Source organism: Cryptotermes secundus, unplaced genomic scaffold (genome assembly GCF_002891405.2).
Source record: "Cryptotermes secundus unplaced genomic scaffold, Csec_1.0 scaffold724, whole genome shotgun sequence".
Lineage (NCBI taxonomy): Eukaryota > Metazoa > Arthropoda > Insecta > Blattodea > Kalotermitidae > Cryptotermes > Cryptotermes secundus.
Window position 1 is genome coordinate 248,310 of NW_019727403.1, and position 19,948 is coordinate 268,257.

General features: G+C 40.2%; 1 protein-coding gene across 2 annotated transcripts in view; it reads left to right on the plus strand.

Moving 5' to 3' along the window:
- The first annotated feature begins 17,310 nt into the window (after window positions 1–17,310).
- The window catches only part of LOC111864733 (nuclear pore complex protein Nup107), a 68,060-nt gene continuing 65,422 nt past the window's right edge, over window positions 17,311–19,948 (plus strand). For both annotated transcript variants that reach the window (XM_023852218.2, XM_023852220.2), the window contains exons 1-2: window positions 17,311–17,637; window positions 19,210–19,374. In XM_023852218.2, coding sequence (XP_023707986.1) covers window positions 17,475–17,637; window positions 19,210–19,374 — 328 coding nt within the window. In that variant the 5' untranslated portion in view covers window positions 17,311–17,474. The remainder of the gene's footprint in view (window positions 17,638–19,209; window positions 19,375–19,948) is intronic.

Sequence of the window (19,948 nt, forward strand, 5' to 3'; positions counted from 1 at the left end):
GCATTCATCTTCTCCCTCATTCGTGCTACATGACCGCCCATGTCATGCTTCTCGGCTTGATCATTCTAATTATACACGTACTTGGCGAAGAGTACAAGTTATGAAGCTTCTCTTTATGCGGTTTTCTCCAACCTCTCTTCTCTTTAGCCCCCTTAGATCCAAATATCCTCCTCAGCGCCCTGTTCTCGAACACCATCAGTCTATGTTCCTCCCTTAATATCAGAGACCAAATTTCACACCCATACAGAACAACAAACAAAATTATAGTTCTGTATGTTCTACGTAATTTATATGTTTTTAGACAGCAGACGAGAAGACAAAACGTTCTGGACTGAATGGTAGCAAGCATTACTCGAGTTCAATCTCCTCTTAATTCCCTCCTGAATCATGTTTTGATTTGTTATAGTCGTTCCCAAATATCTTAAATGTGCCACATTTTCAAAACACCTGCTGACTATCATTATTTTACCCTGCATTATGGTGACAAGACCACAACATATACTTAGATTTCTCTGTGTCTATCTTTAGATCAACATCCTTAGCAGTGTTAATTAAAGCCTGCGTCTTTCTTTATGGTATCTAAATTATCACCCAACAGATTCATATCGTAGGCATAGACCAACAGCTGATGTATCCCATTTAATTGCAGTTGACATGGTTTTCTGGGACCTTCCTAATGCCATATACAAAAGCAAGGTTGAAAAGCAGTGGCGATGAAGCATCTCCTTGTTTTAGATCATTCAGGATAAGAAAATTATCAGACAAATGTTTCCTATACGGAATTTGCTATAGGTTTCATTTAAACACATTTTAATCAGCCTACCTAGTTTCGTAGGAACTAGTTAGGTATAAGAATACCGTACAGTACTTCCCTACTAAATGAATTGTGAACTTTCTCGAGGTGTGTGAATAGCTGATACACTGCCCCTTTGTACGCCCATTTTTTCTCCAGTATCTGACCAATGCAAAAAGAATCTGATCAGTAAGTTCTGAGGTTTTCACGGCGATGACTATGAAGAAAGTCGTCTTCTGTGTTTAGGCGCCGTGTATTCTTCGTTTTGGCCGACGTTTCGGATGAACGTATCGCGTCCATCTTCAGAGCAGTTGAATGGCTTGGAATGCAGAGAGCAGTAGCAGTGAGGTATGATGCCATGGTCTCTGCATCTAAGGAGGAAGGGAAGGTTGCACAGTAGCTTGGACTTCTTGGTACGCAGCGTCTCGAGTCTACGAATGCGTCGATGGGTAGCCTCCCCATAGAGGAATACTATGTAAGTTTTGAGGTTTTCACGGCGATGACTATGAAGAAAGTCGTCTTCTGGGTTTAGGCGCCGTGTATTCTTCGTTTTGGTCGACGTTCCTCCGAAACCCAGAAGACGACTTTCTTCAATCTGATCAGTAGTTTATCTGCCACGTTGAAATCCACACTGATGATCCCAAATAATTTCATATGAAATTAATAACACTGATATCCCACGATAATTACTATAGCCAGTTTTATCGTCCTTCTTGTAAACTGGTACAGTAACAGATTCCTTCCATTAGACAGGCAGTTCTTCCTAATTTTAAATAGAATTAATGAGTTTATGGATCTCAGACTCTCAATGTTTCACCTCCTGCTTGAATAATTTCCGCCAGATTTGATCACTACCTGGCGAATTGTACTCATTGAACTTTCCCATAGCAATTTCAACCTCAAAAATACTAGGATCAGATACTAACTGCTTAGCCGTATATATATTTCAATATGCCTAACATCACTGATACTATGGAAATTCAATAACTGAGAGAAATAATTCTTCCACCCATTCGAAATGTTGTGGGGAATCTGCAAGCAGATCACCAATCTTATCCTTCACTTAGATACGTCTAGGCTGGTGACCCCTCTTAAATTCAGTTATTCCTATATACAGGTCAATAGTGTTTTTGTTCTTACTGTTCGTTGCAGGCTCATTAATTTTGTCTTTCAGATATTCCCTCTTTTTGTTCCTGAAATGCCTGCTGGTTTCACGTCTTATATAGTTAAGATTATCCCCGTTTATTGTGTTTGGTTCCTTTAACCATTGCGATTTTGCTGTGTTTTTTTGGTCTAATAATTTTGAGTATCCTTCGTCTAACCGTGGCTTATGTTTCTTCAGGTCATAATAACCTAGACTCTCTTTGACTGCCCTTTTTTTTTATTCTCTCTAATAGTTTCCGGGGTTCTATTAAAGTCCACTTCAGCGTCTAAGTTTCCCAAATTGCGAACCTGTTTGAGATTTCAATCCGATGCTGTTTTTACCCTCTGCTTCAATTAATATCTTGAGATTGAACTTCTCCACATGAAATCTGTGCGTTGTTTGTTTACCCACTGCCAATTTAAAAATATTTAAATGGAGAGTGAATATATATTTCGGGATCAATATACACTTTCCGTACGCCTAGGTCTTGCTGCTTTCTAGGCAATTAAAGTAATGGGTTTCTAATGATGTCTAGAGGCTATAACGTAGCGGAAAGTTCAGAATTGTTCTACTGTGAGTACATTTTATAACTTGTTATTAAATTTGGTATTTTATTTCGATATGACATCCCTTTGTAACGCTGCCTATTCCAACCCGTATTGCCCCGTGCGCGCCAGATCATCTTGCATAAATGTAGTTGTGGCTTCCAACTTAACTGCACTTCTAGTTCTTCACGAAAGTAAATAAAGAAATAGGGAATGAATGAAAGAAATTTAATTAAAAGAGGTCTAGTGAAAGGAGAGGTTAAGAAATCTGTCAGTTTCCATCCATCTACTTAATCAGAAAATTAACATTTAGGGACTGCCACACAATATTTTACGCACTCCTGTTGAGTTATTAAGACTTTCCTAAAAATTTTAATAGCCTAAATTTATAGCAAGTCTGAATACAAATTGACTTAATCTTCGTTTCCTTCAAAGAATAAATTATTACCTACCATTTTTTGTGGTTGTAAATGCATATCACTATAATCCGAAATTCGGCAACAGTTATGTCCTATTTACAGTCCCTGACATGTGGATATTTTCTTTGCCAGAAGAGGCGATTTTGTTCTGATACCGGTATATATTTTGTTCTGTGTTTGTACATATTAAGGCAGGAGAGAGAATGCGCGAGTTTTAAAAATGAAACTTATGCTGAAAAAAATACATCAAAATACGAAATGTAGGCCCTACTTTGTCATTTGTATGACCCCATTTGTTTTCTTATTTATCTTGTCGCAATCATACATCTCTACAATTGAAATGCTTGAATTCTTTTATGGACAGCCTGTGCATTGTGATAGGACCCAAGTTTGTCTCTATTTAATTCGAGGATGACATTCCCGCAGTTTCAAGAAGGAATCAATAAGTAATAATAATAATAATCATAATAATAATACATTGGCCATATGTGGATATGTTCCAAAAGGAAACAGGCAACTCTGTTCAGGAACCAGCTCCTCTCTCAGAATTGCAAGTTGCTTCTCCTACCACATGCCAAGACTCTTGTGTGTGGTTAGAATATCTATGACGGGACCGAATCTACTTATTATCCTTAGCTTCAAAGCCTGCTGTCCTTGTGGGACTACACCCGCGGGCATGTTAGCGTGTAGTATTAGCGCGTTCTTTCCACGAATTGCATAAAATGGAGGCATAAGGTGAGGTGGTCTGATGGTCAGAAAGTTTCATCTCCGAAATTATTATGCGGATATAATATTGAACTTTGTATGGGGCTGAAACTTGGACACTTAGGGAAGTAGATCAGAAACACCTGCAAGGCTTCGAAATGTGGTGCTGGAGGAGGATGGAGAAGATCAGTTGGACCGATTATGTGAGAAATGAAGAAGTGTTATTTAGAGTCAGTGAGCAGAGGAATATCCTACACGAAATAAGAAAACAGAAGGCTAATTGGATTGGTCATATCTTACGCAGTAATTGCCTCCTAAATGAAGTTATTGAAGGAAAGATAGAGGGGCGGATAGAAGTGACCAGAAGACGAGGACGAAGACGTAAGAAGATGCTGGATGACCTTGGGGACAGAAGAGGATATTTTCATTTGAAGGAGAAAGCTCTAGATCGCATCAAGTGGAGGAACTGTTTTGGAAGAGACTGTGGACCTGTCGTCTTGACAGATTACTGATGAATGAATGAATTTGGATTTTATACTAGAAGTCGTTGGTCATACTTGATCTTGGCCCGTATTGCTACAGTATAAACCCTGTATTTACATTCTTGTCGGAAACGGCTCTTCCTACGCATAATTAGTAAGTGACATAAAATGTAAAATTCATTACGGTTTATAACTTTTATTTGAAATATTTTTTATTAGTCTCTACTTAAGAAAACTAATTTCAAATAATAACTTCCCTGTCTCAAGAGTCTGTAATGATTATTTCAATCATAATTGTGTCGCAAAAAAGTGGATAGAAGGAAAATAAAAAAGACTCATATTTCAGAATTACTTGGTTTTTGGGCTTTGTCCATCGTCCGATATTCCAGCAGTGATTGACGTTAGATCTTTCTGAGAAATCAAAACTGAGTAGATGTCTCCCCCCACCGTTCACCTGAGGACGGAAATAGATCAACGTTCCGAAACGTTGTGTTTTCTACTTTATAGAACGGACAAAGTTCAGAGACCCGGTAATTCTGAGTGTTACACACCATCGTCAGAACTCTTAAAAGACTGACATTTATATGTAATTTCCAAATTAAAAAATCACCGCTTAGTAATACTTTGTCTGCTACTGAGGCATTGGTTCTGAAATAAAATATTGACTATCTGCATCGAAGCTTAAGAATAGCTCTTGCATTGGGATATTATTTGCATAGAGACAGTTATCGGTTTCGACATAGGTGACCCAACATACTGAAGATCGACATGAGTTGCCTAACATTCATGCCATCCGATGTTGGTTAATTAGGTATTCTATACCTGCTACCTGGGTCGCGCCATAGCTCAAGCGGTTAGTCGTTGGCTTCCCACCGCGGCGGCCCGGGTTCGATCCCGAGTCTGGTCAAGTGGGATTTGTGGTGGACAAAGTGGGGCTGGGGAAGATTTTCTCCGAGTACTTCGGTTTCCCCTGCCAATCTTCATTCCACCAATTGCTCCACAATCACCCTCGCCTATCATCTGGGGCTGGTAGAATAGGCCAGAAGTGGCCGCAGTACAAGGGACTTAGTCCCACCCCACTAGCAATAAAATAATACCTGCTACCTGCTGGCCCACCTCCCCAAACTCTTCCCCTCGCTTCTCTACTGATTTCCCATGTAGCCCCTCTCTCTTCTCTTCCTGCTCTTATACAACTGGGTTTATTCGACTCGACATTAGTCTGTTAGCACCTGCTCACGCTGGTTCCTCGCTCGCGAATTTTCTTCTACCCTGAAGATGGATGCGATACGTTCCTCCGAAACGTCGGTTAACACAAGTTCTACACGGCGCCACATCCCAGAAGACTGCTTTCTTCATTGGTTAATCAACAACACGAAAACGCATGCCCAACACTGCCGTACAAAACGTACTTCGTGTACGAGATAACAGGAATCGAAATCTGTATTTTAATTTGCAATGCACTTGTTTTTCAAATGTGTTTGGGATTTTAAAGCTTCATTGGCCTTTTTTTTATTGCTAGTGGGGTGGGACTAAGTCCCTTGTACTGTGGCCACTTCTGGCCTATTGTACCAGCCCCAGATGATAGGTGAGGGTGATTGTGGAGCAATTGGTGGAATGAAGATTGGCAGGGGAAACCGTAGTACTCGGAGAAAACCTGCCTCAGCGCCACTTTGTCCACCACAAATCCCACTTGACCAGCCCCGGGATCGAACCCGGGCGGCCGCTGTGGGAAGCCAGCGACTAACTTCTTGAGCTATGGCGCGGCCATTCATTGGCCTTGATATACATATTTATTGCAGTTCATGGGTTAGAATTGACTTCTCCTTCATTCAGATACCGTTGAAATTGCAGTTGCTTCTGGAAACATTCCTGTTGACTTGTTAAGTATTCAGTGACGGAAAATCCCTTCGTTATTTTCCCAACATGTACATCAGCGTACTTAATTTTTTCAGTGGCCGGATTATGTTGTTATTGTCAGATAATAGCGGTGGTATCGATAATTGTACTGTCTTTCCTTTCATGTAATTTATGAAAATGAAAGAATGTTGTAAGCAAAATTACTAACCGCTGTGAGTGCAACAATGAAAGAAATCATGATAACAAAATCACGGTAGGTTGGGCCAAATTCATCCTCACACATCGATTGTGGAAAGTCGTGGTCTCTTGTACATATGTGCATGTTACCACTCATTCTATCTCCATGTCAGTGATTTCCGTATTTTTTTGGAAGCTTAAAACCAAGATATTTCCAGTTCATTATGAAGTACCGCGAACCACAGTTTATACATCCCCTCAGTGCACATTTACGAATCGTTTGACCTCTTGCCTCACATTTGTAGCAACTGTTCGCTCAGCTGACTGAAGCTATTCATAACAATAATCGGATAAGATATGACGTCAGAAGTAACTGCAGATAGAGACCTCCCATGAACCGAACACAGATGTTAAGTCATTAAACTGAGTTCCCATGGCAACACGTGAAGTAGACAGATACTAACGAAAGATGTTCCATGCATTACGAAATGATAGAATGATGAAATGTTCCAGTCGTTTGACGTTGGATCTTGTTTAGCTTCTCTGAGAGATTAACCTGACGTAACAAGTGATTAAGTTTGTTGAGAAAAATTAATTGTGATGGATCGTAAACATATTTGTTGTTCTTATCCCACTCAAGAATATCATTAAATCGAGAAAATGCAGTGAAATAAACATTAGCCAGCCATTGGTTATTGATTCAGTTTGAAATTGCTGACCTTCACTTAATGCCACATATGAGAATACCGGTATTGCAACAGCTCAGTATGACCGGCTGTTATTATTAGTAATATTAATTAGATTGATTAATATGTGTTTGCATTTGTTGGGACTCCAGAAAAAAGAGGATAGCATCTTGCACCCATCTGGGTGACTTAGGCCAATTCTTTGCGGAGAAGGGCGGAAACGTTGGTCGTTTTGGGCACCTGAGATTTGACAGATTCTTGCAGTCATTAATTCTGGAGCAGAAGTTGCTTAGTCCCAACGGGCCTGTCTGTCGTGCCGTTGAAGGCTTAAAGTCGAGATTTCCCTGAGAAAGTAGCCGATTGGGAAATGCAAAAATGTTGAGACTTCCTCTCTCCGAAATGGGCCAACTTGGGACCGAAGCTGAAGGCCCTGAGAAAGCTATCGTCACAGAATGAGCCACTTCTACACGGAATCCGCTCTCAGTCTCTTCAAGTGGTAGGTCGCAGAATCTGCACTCTTCGTAATTTCCAAGTTAACAACCACTTAACTATTTGGTCAACTGGTATATATTACTTACTAGTGATCAGTATGAAACACGACAATTTATTTAGCTATAGTTGCTTGTTGGAAGTACTCGTACATTACATTATTCGAGTGGATTTCTATAAACACAAGTGTAATTACCAGAGCCGGTACACATGTGTTACTTATTAAAGTCGTTCTCTGAGGTACGTCTGCGTGATCATGGCGTGTGAGGATGCAACCAGGTTCAAGCCAAGCTCATTAAGACCTAGAGACCAGATCTCCAGCTCTACCGATCTCAGCCAAAGCTGCTCACCATCCTGTCTCGCCTTACACGAAGAACTGCACATACAAATTCATAACTACCAGACAGGTGTCTACTGGCGCCCGTCCATTCCTCTACCTTCTTAGCCTGTTCCTGCAACGGCGAGAAGAGGTTAGGACATCGCCCCAGGCAGAGGAATCTTCCAAGGAAGGCCGTAGTTGCATTTAACGTCTACGGCCTGCAGTGGTGGCAAAACAAGTCCAACAGAAAGCGACTACCGTATATCGGAGTGATGGCTTCGGATCCTTGAAACCGACACTTTACTTCATCATAGCTGTATCATCCACCACAGAGTACAACAACTTCGTCAGGACCGTGGCACGGGTTTTGTTGTCTTCCTAGTGCTGAGACTGCCTCTTTCGAAGTGGAAATTCGGTCAGTTTATATTGTTTCTTTAAAGTGGACACATCAGCATGTTTTCCTCTTTCCTTTGCGTCCTATGGCAACGCATTGTTCTCTCCACACATTTGCATCAAAATAGCTAATACGATGACCCTAATTAATAATTTATTAATCATTTTCGATAAAATGGCGACATTTTATAATAAGTCTGACTTGCATTCGAGAGGTGCATGGTTCGAATTCCGGCGAGGATCTTATGAAGACCGAAATAATATGTAACTAACTCTATAAAACTCGCTTTTGGATAGATCCTGAGCTGACTTTATCCAACTAACATCTCAACAACAGCTTTTCGAATATTGATTTTAGTAGGGTCTGTTGCACCACATCTCCATAGTTTCTTCATTATCTGCTTTATAAACGCACCCACACCAAAATTCTTGTACTTCTTGCCTTCCTCGTGAGAGTTTCATGTCTAGTCCCTCGTAACCACCTTCATTTCACTGTCGTAACGGCAGTCTACTTAGTAGGCTCTACTATATGACGTTCATGAATTACGAAGGTTGTCGTTATGTAACGTCCTAAACTTTCCACGTACGTTATCCAACTTACGTCCAAATATTTTTCCCACGTATTTTGCTTTTATAGAATTAGATCCCATAATTTACTTTTTACCTTGAGATAAGATGTAATTTTTCACAACCATACAAAATTTTGGTAATATTTTAACTTAAATTTTAGTGTTTGGAAATTAAACTGAATACGAACTTTGAGAATTCAATTTAATATTATTCTACCGATGCGTTAGGAATTATTTTAGATCATCAGCGCGATTTCATTGTAATAGGTTAATTATCAGTCAGACCCTTATATTCGTCTATTGGTGGGAAAGCCAGAAGGAAAGAGACCACTGGGAAGACCAAGGCGTAGGTGGTTGAACAATATTAAAATGGATTTTAGAGAGATAGGATGAGATGGATTGATTGGACTGATCTGGCTCAGGATAGGAACCAGTGGAGGGCTCTTGTGAACACGGTAATGAACCTTCGGATTCCATAAAATGCTGGGAAATTCTTGAGTAGCTGCAGAATTAGCGGCTCCTCCAGAAGGGCTCAGCTCCACAGGTAAGTAAGTATTTCTTTTATTGCTAGTTGGGTGGGACTAAGTCCCTTGTACTGCGGCCACTTCTGGCCTATTGTACCAGCCCCAGATGGCAGGTGAGGGTGATTGTGGAGCAGTTGGTGGAAAGAAGATTAACAGGGGAAACTGAAGTACTCGGAGAAAACCTACGCCAGCGCCACTTTGTCCACCACAAATTCCACTTGACCAGACCCGGGATCGAACCCGGGCTGCCGCAGTGGGAAGCCAGCAACTAACCGCTTGAGCCATGGCGCGGCCCTCAGCAAGTAAGTAAGGTCGAATAGTAGAATCGTTGTGATTAATGAGCTGGAAAGAATTTGAGTCCAATCCACACCTTCATGTCTTATGCAATATTGTTAACATTGTTCTATCTACTTCTAGATCTCTCAGTCTTTGTATTTCTTTCAGGTTTACCGACTGAAATATTGAATATTTTCAGGTGCCCCAAGAAAGAAGAAATCAATGCAGTAATTTACATGTTGCGCGATGGATGTACCCACCAAAGTTGCTGTCGGCAGTGGCAGTACTTGTTGAAAAAATTCTCTCAAGGCAAAGCGGTTGACTGGATTTCCATGCTTTTAAATTTTGGCAGATCACGTGGGGATGATGCAACATATTCCTCGACAATTCATTACTGAAATTTTGTTTACTGTGACGTGTGTAGTGCGGAATTCTGACGTCGACTATGATAGCGCAGTACCTAAGGTCACAGTAATTACAAAATAAGGCCATATTGCAGCCTTTGACATGTCATATGACCCATGCAGGATACTGCAACTGTTTTCCTACTTTTCATATGAACATCATGAATTTCTCAGCCGAAGTAAATACTGCAATAGATCCTGCTCCTTATAGTAGAAACATTTGAGAGAATTGTAACAGTTTTCAAGTAATGCAGAAACCTAATTTTTAAGTATTTTAAAGTATGGTCTTATTTTTCCAATTGTGTCATCGAAGGTCTTTAGAAACAGCGATATCAAACATTCGGTTTGCTATCTGAGGCACTTAATTATTTAGCTATTTTTTATTGGTACTGAGGAGGGACTAAGTCCCTTGTACTGCCGCCACTTATGGACTATTGTACCAGCACCTGATGATAGGTGAGGGTGATTTTGGAGCAATTGGTGGAATGAAGATTGGCAGGGGAAACCGGAGTACTCGGAGAAAACCTGCCCCAGCGCCACTTTGTCCATCACAAATCCCACTTGACCAGATCCGGGATCGAACCCGGGCCGCCGCGGTGGGAAGCCAACGACTAACCGCTAGAGCTATGGCGCGGCCTGTTATTTAGCTAACTACTGTCTAAATAAACGAAACAGAGTCCTTCTTTGCTGAGAAGCTAATAGTTGCTCAGCCAATCAAGAAATTCTCAGAATTTTGCGGAACAAGAATATTCATTACCGTGTTCAAGAGTCCCAGCCACTGGTTCAAATCCTGAGCCAGATTAATCCAGTTCGTTAGCCTCAAATAATAGTAAAAAATGTATAAATTCTGGTGCACACTACATCGAAGGAAACGAGATGAGCAGAGTCGAACCCCTTCCAAATTTTTCGGTTGGTACCGCATGGTGGCACATATCTACAGTTACTTTCCAAGTAAATGTACTATTGATTAGCTGCCCTGACTATCAGTCATTTTAAGCGTAATCGGATGCAGCATTAAATTTATTAGGATAAGATAGGCCAGATAGACTAGATTATGTTAGGTTAGGTTATGTTAGATTAGTTTAGGTAAAATTAGATTAGGTTATGTTAGATTTGATTAGGTTGGGGGAACGCGGTAGCGTAGTGGTTAAGGCACTATGCTACAAGTCGGAAGGTCGCGGGTTCAAATACAGATCCTTCCGGCCGCACTATGGCCCTGGAGTTCACTCAGCCTCTAACAGAAATGAGTACCAGGAATTAAATAAATAATTTTCCTGGGGAGTAAAGCGCGGCCGGCGCGTAAGGCTGACAACCTTACAGCCATCTTTGAGCCTATAATGTGGAACCCTCAACGTCTCACAACCCTATGAGCCTTCATGGCCTGTTACAGGGATTACTTTACTTTACTTACTTACTTAGATATGATTAGGTTAGGTTAGGGTGTGAATTTATAGGTTAATTCATGTTAGATTGGCTTGCTGGTTTATGAATTATTTCAGTTTATATTTATATGCCTTCAAATTGGATTGTATCATTTTGACTTCCGCTTGTAGATGCACGTGCTCTTTCCAGCAATTTTAATAATTTACTACGCAACATATTACATCGGAGCAAACTTCGATGCCTGCTCCGGTTTAGAGGCTAGAGCCGATTTTCTTCTTTTCAAGGTAAATAGCAGTGACTTTCTCGACATTCTCACTAACAAGCCTTAACATTTTGGCATCGAACATTGTCTCAGTTGCTTAAAATCTTGCCGTGAGATCTTCGCTGCTCGTGGGAGGGACTGCATAAATGTGCTCCACACGATAGCCCCACAAGAAATAGAAATTAATCAGAGATACAGAGGGCGACCTAGGAAGTCATGCAATGTGCCTCGACGGTGAGTTCACCGTCCTGGATATATCGCAGTCAACCTCTGCCTGACACTTCCCCTCAGAGGGCAGGAGCTCTGTTGCAGTGAAACCACAAATCCTGCCTCACACCTAGGGGCAAAACTTCTGGCAGCCCCTATAGAATACTTTCCAGAATATCGCGATATTGTTGAGCAGTCAACCTGTCAGGCAGTGAACAGGGGCCCACGACAATGTCCCCGGCGATTGTAGCACAAACGCTGACGCTGAAGCGGATCTGATATCCAGGTTCACGGATATGATGAGGATTATCCCGTGCACAGAGGCGACTGTTGTGGAAGAGGCGACTGTTGTGGACGTTTAACACACCGTCACCCGTGAAACACGCCTCTTCTGTCCACGGAATATGAGGCAAAATAGCTCATCCATAGTGTGTCGATTCATGACTGTTCCCAAAATTGCATTCGTAGAGGACGATCGCCCTGACACGTGCTCTCCACGACTAGTGGTATGAATGCAGCCGACCGTCTTGAAGTATTTAGATGATCCTCAGCTGGGACAGTTCCAGTTCTCATACGATATCGCGTGGGCTTCTCGACGGCTCATAATCGCAACTGTAATTATGGTTTCATCATTTAAAATTTAATTTCATCTGACCTTTATCCATAAATATTTCAGTGAGAAACATATTCCTGCAGATGTGATTCCGTAACCATTATATTCTGCAGTACAGAAAACAGTTCGAATATGCCATATGCTTGCAAGGAGTTTGCTGCATAATTTATTCCTTTTCCTGTGCATGAATTTTAATTTCATTTTAAAACTGTTAGTGTGGCATATTTACGCTTTATAAAAGTATATATATATTTTTTCAGTTTCCTTCATTATATATCGCCATTCTGCCATTGACAAGGACGCTTTCGTGGGCATGCCACGTGTTGCCGGCTAAAAGGCTGCGTGCTTATTCTGAGGATTAGAATATTTCACAAAAATACATGATATCAGTTGTTCAGGGTAGTGCCAATGTGAAATATATGCAACTGTTGACTTGCTTCGCATTTTTACTAAGAAGTAAAATATCAGTTTAAAACCATACATCCCCACGTGGCGGCCAGTTACCCCTGCGAGTCGTAGAAGGCGGCGAAAATGGGACCCGAAGCATTGGAATATAACTGGACCACTTTCTCATTGCGGGGGACACAAATCCAGGGACCTGGTTCTCCAGGTTGCGGGTTGGACGCGAGGCTCGAAACGTTGCTCTGCAAGAAAGTTATTATTGCGAAATCCAAAAACTGGATGGTCGAATTCACGACACGTAGCCATAAGCCTACCAGAATCTTCTAACGTAGACTATGGCTCAAAAAGGGCTCTTTTGCCAATCCTGCTCCTAATGATTATAATCTGACCACATATAAACCACCTTAATTAAAAGCAATACAATATTTGTGTGTAATTCCTTCTTTAAAATTTCAGCGACAGTAATATAATACTGACGAGGGAAGCAGTCATGTCTCAAACAGAGAACGGGTACTTCTGCTATTATATAAGTTATAGGAGCCTATATGAGCCTTTGTGCTTCACCCATGAGGTTCATGCATGAGACTTCTAAACGTTCTAAACCGCTTATAATTTTCAACCGTCCGGGTAACTTACGAGTAATAATAGCTTACACTGGGTGAAACCTGCTTGTGCAGCTGGAAGGTAGGTGGTCTTCATTGGAGGCAAATGGGCAGAAATTTTCTAGTAAACGCCGTGGAATTGCTTTTGTCGTCATTGTATACCGAAATAACGGATATTTTATTTCTTTGCCTGAATTTGTGTGTGTGCCTGAGTTTGTAGCAGATACAGCCTATATACGTCATGTTTCAAACTCCCTTCAAAAGCATATCTGTCATGTTTAACTAAATTCTGAGAACTTTATAGTGAGAAATATGGTCCAATAAAACTGTTTCTATAGGTTAAAACAAAAGGTACAGGCATGATATTCCTGGAAAATCATGCACGGTATTTCCTGTAATCCACAAAAATTGTGCGCTCTAAATATAAATATACGTAATTATTATAGTCTGGATGTGAACTGTAACTCAGAGGTTGAAAGGTTAAATCCTTAACCAGATCATTCCAGACCAGACAACTCGTGTTCACTGGTATTTGGACAAACGTCGGAATGACCGCGTGCTGCTATCAGCATCAGCAGATAACTTCAAAGGCTGCCTGTGCTGCATGTATCATGTACGTAGCTTGGATGAGAGAAATTAAGAAGCGTACAGAATTCTGGTATGGGAACAGATTTGAAATAAATCAGTTTGAAGACCGAAAAGGAGAAGGTGAACAGATGCTAAGAACCACAATATATTACCGACGGACTACGGGCTGGAAGGCCGAGGTTCATTGCCGGCAGTCCGCAGCGTCAAACAGTTTGTAGGACTCACCCAGCCTCCCATCAAATGGGTACCGTTGGCACTTTCATCGGGGGTAAAGCGTCCAGCGCCTCGTGCCGAGATCAAGAATGGTGTAGAGTTATACCTCCACTCCCTCATATGTCTTCATGGTGTGGTGCTTAATTAATTAAGCATAGGGACTACTTTACGGCACATTAGACATGAACCGGATTTAATTCCGTGGGGGAAGTTGGGCTATTTTATTAGCCGTGTTAAACCTTCAGATTCTGCTTCCAAAGAGTCAGGTAGCTGGTTATTTAGTTAGGCAGTCAGTTAGTTGTTAGTTGACTAGTCACATACACAGCCAATTGATTATTTAGTTTGGTAGTCAAACGTCTCAAAATCCTTCCTCTTTCCTTACGGACAACCTGCTCGGTTAGATCGGAGTAATCGCTATGTGAACTGTGCAAGCCCAGTGTTCAGTCAGCAGGCACGTTACGCAGTATTTCAGTGAATATACTCAATAAGGACAATTCGTCAACACATACAGAATATAGCTGGTATACGGTCGTTCCGTAGCTCAGGCGGTTAGTCGCCGGTTTCGCACCGAGTCGGCCTGGGTTCCATTCTAGGTCATGCGGGATTTATAATGGACAAAGTTGCGCTGGGGCAGGTTTTCTCCGAGTACTTCGGTTTCCCTTGCTAATTCTCCACACTCATCGTCATCTGTCATCCAGGGCTGGTACAATTGACCAAATAGTGGCCAACGTACCAAGTGGATTCATTCTCACCCCACCCTAAGAAACTAAACCAATGTAACTGTTATAGACTTAAATAAGCTAGGCAATGTCGAGTATTCGGCAGGGAGAATGCACTTCCTGCTTATACAGTCTTCTGCAGCAGGACAGAGGAACCTAAGGAACTAGTTTCGCTTCAGTGATCAGCACATTTCTGTCAGAAAATTAAGTCAATTTGCCCTTGGTTCTTATCGGAATTATTACAATGAGAATTGTCAAAATATGGTTACATAAAATCCGTTAGTTTATGCATGTTCGTGTAATTTCTTCGCTATTTGGTTTAGCAAATCGCATCAGATATACTGTTATAAAAACCAGTGCCATTATGGGCACTCTGTATCGTGTTTCCTACAGAACTTTCACTTCCTGATGTTGAGTGGCAACACTGAAAGAGGAAAATGGTTGTAAGAAAAATGACTAAGGAACAGAAAGAGGGTCAGAAAAAGAAAATAAAAGTAAGTGGAGGATAATAAATAAGAGTCGAATAAGAAGCAGATGAATTGAGGAAGAGAAGAAGAAGGAAAGAAGGAAGAGAGGAAAGGGAATTACTGAAGTTGCAAAAAATGTTAATGGAGAGATTCAGTTTCGAGAAACTGAATGAGGTCGAGGGTAAGTAAGAGTATCAGGTTAAATTTCAAGAAGTTTCACAGCTTCTTAAAATGTAGAACAGTGTGTGGATATTAACAGAGCTTGGAAAACGACTGGAGAGAACAGATAAATTTCATCCAAAGAGGGTCTAGAGTTATTACGAATAGAAGCAGCATAAGCCAAAGTTCGATGAAGAAAAGTCAGAATTATTATATCGAAGGAAACAAGCCGAATTTTAAATATTACGGGATCTGGAACAAATAAATGCTGAGTGACATGAGGATAGCAGATATTTCAGGAAGAATAACAGGAAATATCTGAAAAACAAAATTAATGAACTAGCAACTTAAAGAGTAACAACAAGAACGCCGGAGACTGGTATAGAGGAGTAAATGAATTTAGGAAGGTTTACCAACGTAGAACTAACTCTGTAAAAGATGAGGCTGATGATCTATCAGATTCCCATGGCATTTTGAATAAGTGGAAGAATTATTTCTCTCGGCAATTGAATGTACATAAAGCTATTGGTGTTCAGCAGACAGAAATACAAACAGCTGAACCATTAATATCTGAGCCTAGTCATTTTGAGGTTGAAATTGTTACTGCAATGTTCAAGATTATAAATCGCTAGATATTGACGAAATTCTGGAGGAACTGATTAAAACATGAGGTGTAACATCATGGACTGAATTCCATTCAGAATAAGGGACAATTGACTGAGTTTTTCAAGTAGCCTGTTATTGTGCGAATTTACAAGGGCGATAAAACCGAGTGCAGTAATTATCGAGGCATATTCGCATCACTGTTATCAACTTCTTACAAAATTGTATCCAATATTATTTTCTAAAGGTTAAACACTCAAGTAGGTGAAATTATTGTGGATTGATAGTGGGGGTTTTGATGTAACGGGTCAACTATCTATCAAGTAATTTGAACTCTTGAAATACTGAGGAACAATGCGAGCACAGTGAGTCTTGCAGTCTTGTTTTCCGTCCATAAAGCATTAATGTTAATTTAACAACATTAATTGACACTTAATTCACTAAATACTGTTCGTTGAATGTTTAAAGTGTCATAAAAATCACTAAAATGTATATACATTCGGAGTTTATGCTAAATGTTTCAGCCACATAGGCCGAGTTCAGACAAAACACTTTTTAAAGGAGTCTATTGCCTTGTGCACTTGGTCAAATAGTATTCATTAAGGCACTTCATTTTCAATTCTGATATTTTAGGATGTTTTTATAGGCTGATTTTCTTTCTATCTTAAATATTGCGGCTATTTTCGTGTCCCATTGGGTGTGCCGCTCTCTTAGTTGTGTGTACCTAGTGTTGCTTTGTGTTCCTTGTACTGGAACACGTAGAAACTCTAATTGACGTTAGTAATGAGGTTAGTCGAGAAGTAAAAAAGAGAAAAAACGTACATATTGATGTTTCATCTGCAGAATACAGGGAAAGATCATAACATAAAGATGGTTAATAAATCCTTCGAAAATGTGGCGAAGTTCATATACTTGGGCGGCAGTAAGAAATCAAAATTTGATTCGTGATGAATTGATACAACTCAGTTCAGAACCTTTTGTCTTCACGTCTACTGTATAAGAATGTAAATTTGGAATATACAGAACCATAATTCTGCATGTGGTTCTGTATGAATGTGAAACTTTGATTCTCGTTCAGATATGCTACTATGCGACATCCGTGTAAATAATTGGAATTACTTGCCCGTACCTGGTTCAAGTAACTTTTGTACTCTGAGTATCTCTGTGCATTGATGTCGGCCATTGGTCATTGCATGGAATCAGCATTGTGAGAGAGATCCGTGGTCGAGGTGCATGAGTATTTGTTCATTCAGCTATCGAATCAAGTATCACAGATGTGTAAGTTAGCTGTTGAAACTTGTTATCCGTAGTTATTTGTGCTTGTCGGCCCTGTCGTCCTTGTCGGTGTATGAGTACAAACGGTACGCGTGTGGAAGTTTTGTATCAATTTTGTTATTAAGTATGTTATCGAAGATAGCACATTTATAGTCGTCTAACATTACTATCGTCGAATGGCATAGCTCTACAACTGAAAATGGAATTTTCACCACGTATTTCAAGTACAGTAAAGAAAACAAATGCAGACCTTGAAAAGTCTGCAAGACTTTTGGATGATGCTTTGAGTTCTACAGGTAAAAGTTTGCTTCGTGTATCGAGGAACATTCCTCAGAGAAGAGTTCTAGGCAGCCTGCGAAGAGGTTGGTATATTTGTAAAGGTAAAGGTAAACTTATCCCTGGCCATGATTGATTAATGACCGCACCATAAAGTCTCCTAGCGAGAGCTCTTCCATTCATAAACTTGCACTAGATTGTTATTGGTCAACTTCACGACCCAGTCACTTTACCCCGAGGGAAACAACTCCCGTACTTATTATATAGAAGGATGGCAGTGCCCCAGAGCCGGTCTGGACATAATGAAGAAGAGCAAACTCTCTTGCCTGTACGAGGATTCGAATACTGACTCCTTGATAATCCAACCCATAGCCTAGTCACTTCACGGACTGAGCTAACAAACATAAACTCATGCCCTGAGTTTGGGTGGAACTACACTATAGTCGCAACTTTTATATTTCTTGCTAGAGAAATATGGGTGTATGGTAATGGTGGACCAGTCAAATTGCTGCTGTACAATAATATTGTCATACATTAGTGTACTGAAGAGTCTTGCAGTCACAGACTACTTACTGTAGCGTGCCAGCCTCAAAGACAGGTATGATGTATAAAGGTCAACCCAGGCCTACAGTACAGCTTTATTTTGATGAAACATTCTTTCACATGAAGAGTTCTCTCTTCTGGGATATAGAGCTGTGTACTCTTTTGCTTGTACCTGCTTCATGCTGGTTTCTTGCTTGGCTTACCCTTTGACCATGAAGATGGGGACATGTTCCTCCAAAACAGCTGTGTAATCCTTTGCTTGTACCTGCGTCATGCCGGTTTCTTGCTTGGATTACACTTTGACCATGAAAATGGGGACATGTTCCTCCAAAACCTTGGTTGACTTTCAGTGGACTACACTGTGTTACATTCCACAAAATAGAACCCTAAATAACCACTGCTATAAGAGCATCAAATCTTATATTCTTTCACATATTAGCATTATTGAACTTTTAACATGATACTTTTGCTTTAGGGATTTGTAAAATATCTTGTGCATTTCTTTCTCTTAGCAATGCTGGCATTGAAAGTTATCATAGACTGTGGATGCACAAAGCTGTTGCCATTGCAGATTTTAGTCATTAAGGACACTGAAAGTGCATTTTTCCCATAGAATATGTGTATAAGTTTCTTATGATTCTCTGAAACGGATGGCAATATTTCCCTAAATAGATCTTTGTAATGGAGATGTAGTGTGCTTTCTTTGAGGTGGGAACTACATTTTTAAATATTGTTTGAATGCAATTTTTGCTTTAAAGGGTTAACAGGATTTTGCTGTATTTGGACTGGAATAATTTTATATGTATTTTCTCAGAAATGTGTCATGAAATAAATATTTAATTTTATTGGGTAGAGCTATAATAACAAATATGACAGAGAAATGAGATTCCTATTTACATGCAGGTGAATATTTTCTTATGATACTACTTCAACCTAGAAATGGGTTCTTTGGTGTGGAGAGGTTTTAGTGGATTCGAACAGGATCCAGTGGCAAGTGATGAGATAATGTTGCTTGAACCTCTTTTTGATCAGATATAAAGTGACCCACTAAAAGGAGATAAATGATTTGCTTTTCAACATTAAGATTATGGCTGCATTTCATTTTCTTATTGCAGGTGATGGCTATGGTTCAGATCGCTATGGTACTGGAGGTACCCCCAGTAAGTTCCTCCATAATATACATGATATATCTGTCACTGTTGGCCCAGATGAGCTCAGTAAGTTGCTGCATGTCTCAAGAGGAGGTGCATTACTTACAGAACAAGAGCCATGGAAAAATGGTGAGTAATTAGTTTTTTATGTCATGGTATGTTCGAAATAACTAAAGCAAGATACAAGATATAAAGCATACAAGAATATACTGTCTACCAAGACTTATTTTATACGTATTTATGTATTTGAATTAAGTCCAAAATTACAATAAGGATCCTCATTTAGTGAACTGAATGATAATTGGATGCAGTTCAGCAGCCTAAAGCCAAACAGTGTATGCCTGATGATGTTCTGATATAGGGGTCAAAACATGTCGCATCCATAGAAGCTTTAATAAAACAAATGTTGACGCAGTAGTTTTTTTTTGTTTTAAAATACAGAGTGTTGTTGTGTAGACGGTATATTCTTGTATGCTTTATATCTTATGTGAGACACAACTATTAACCCGTTGCCGTGGTTTGACGTGTATGTTTCGTCAGGTATTTAAATCGTCTGGGGGGGTTCGACGTGTATGTTTCGTCCAGCTGCACACCTATGTTATAACGCCCATAATAATTGATGGTTTTGCTGTAGATTGTTAGATTTTTCGCTGGCCTGTTGTCAGTAGAACAGAGTATAAATAAGACACGACTTTATCTGCGC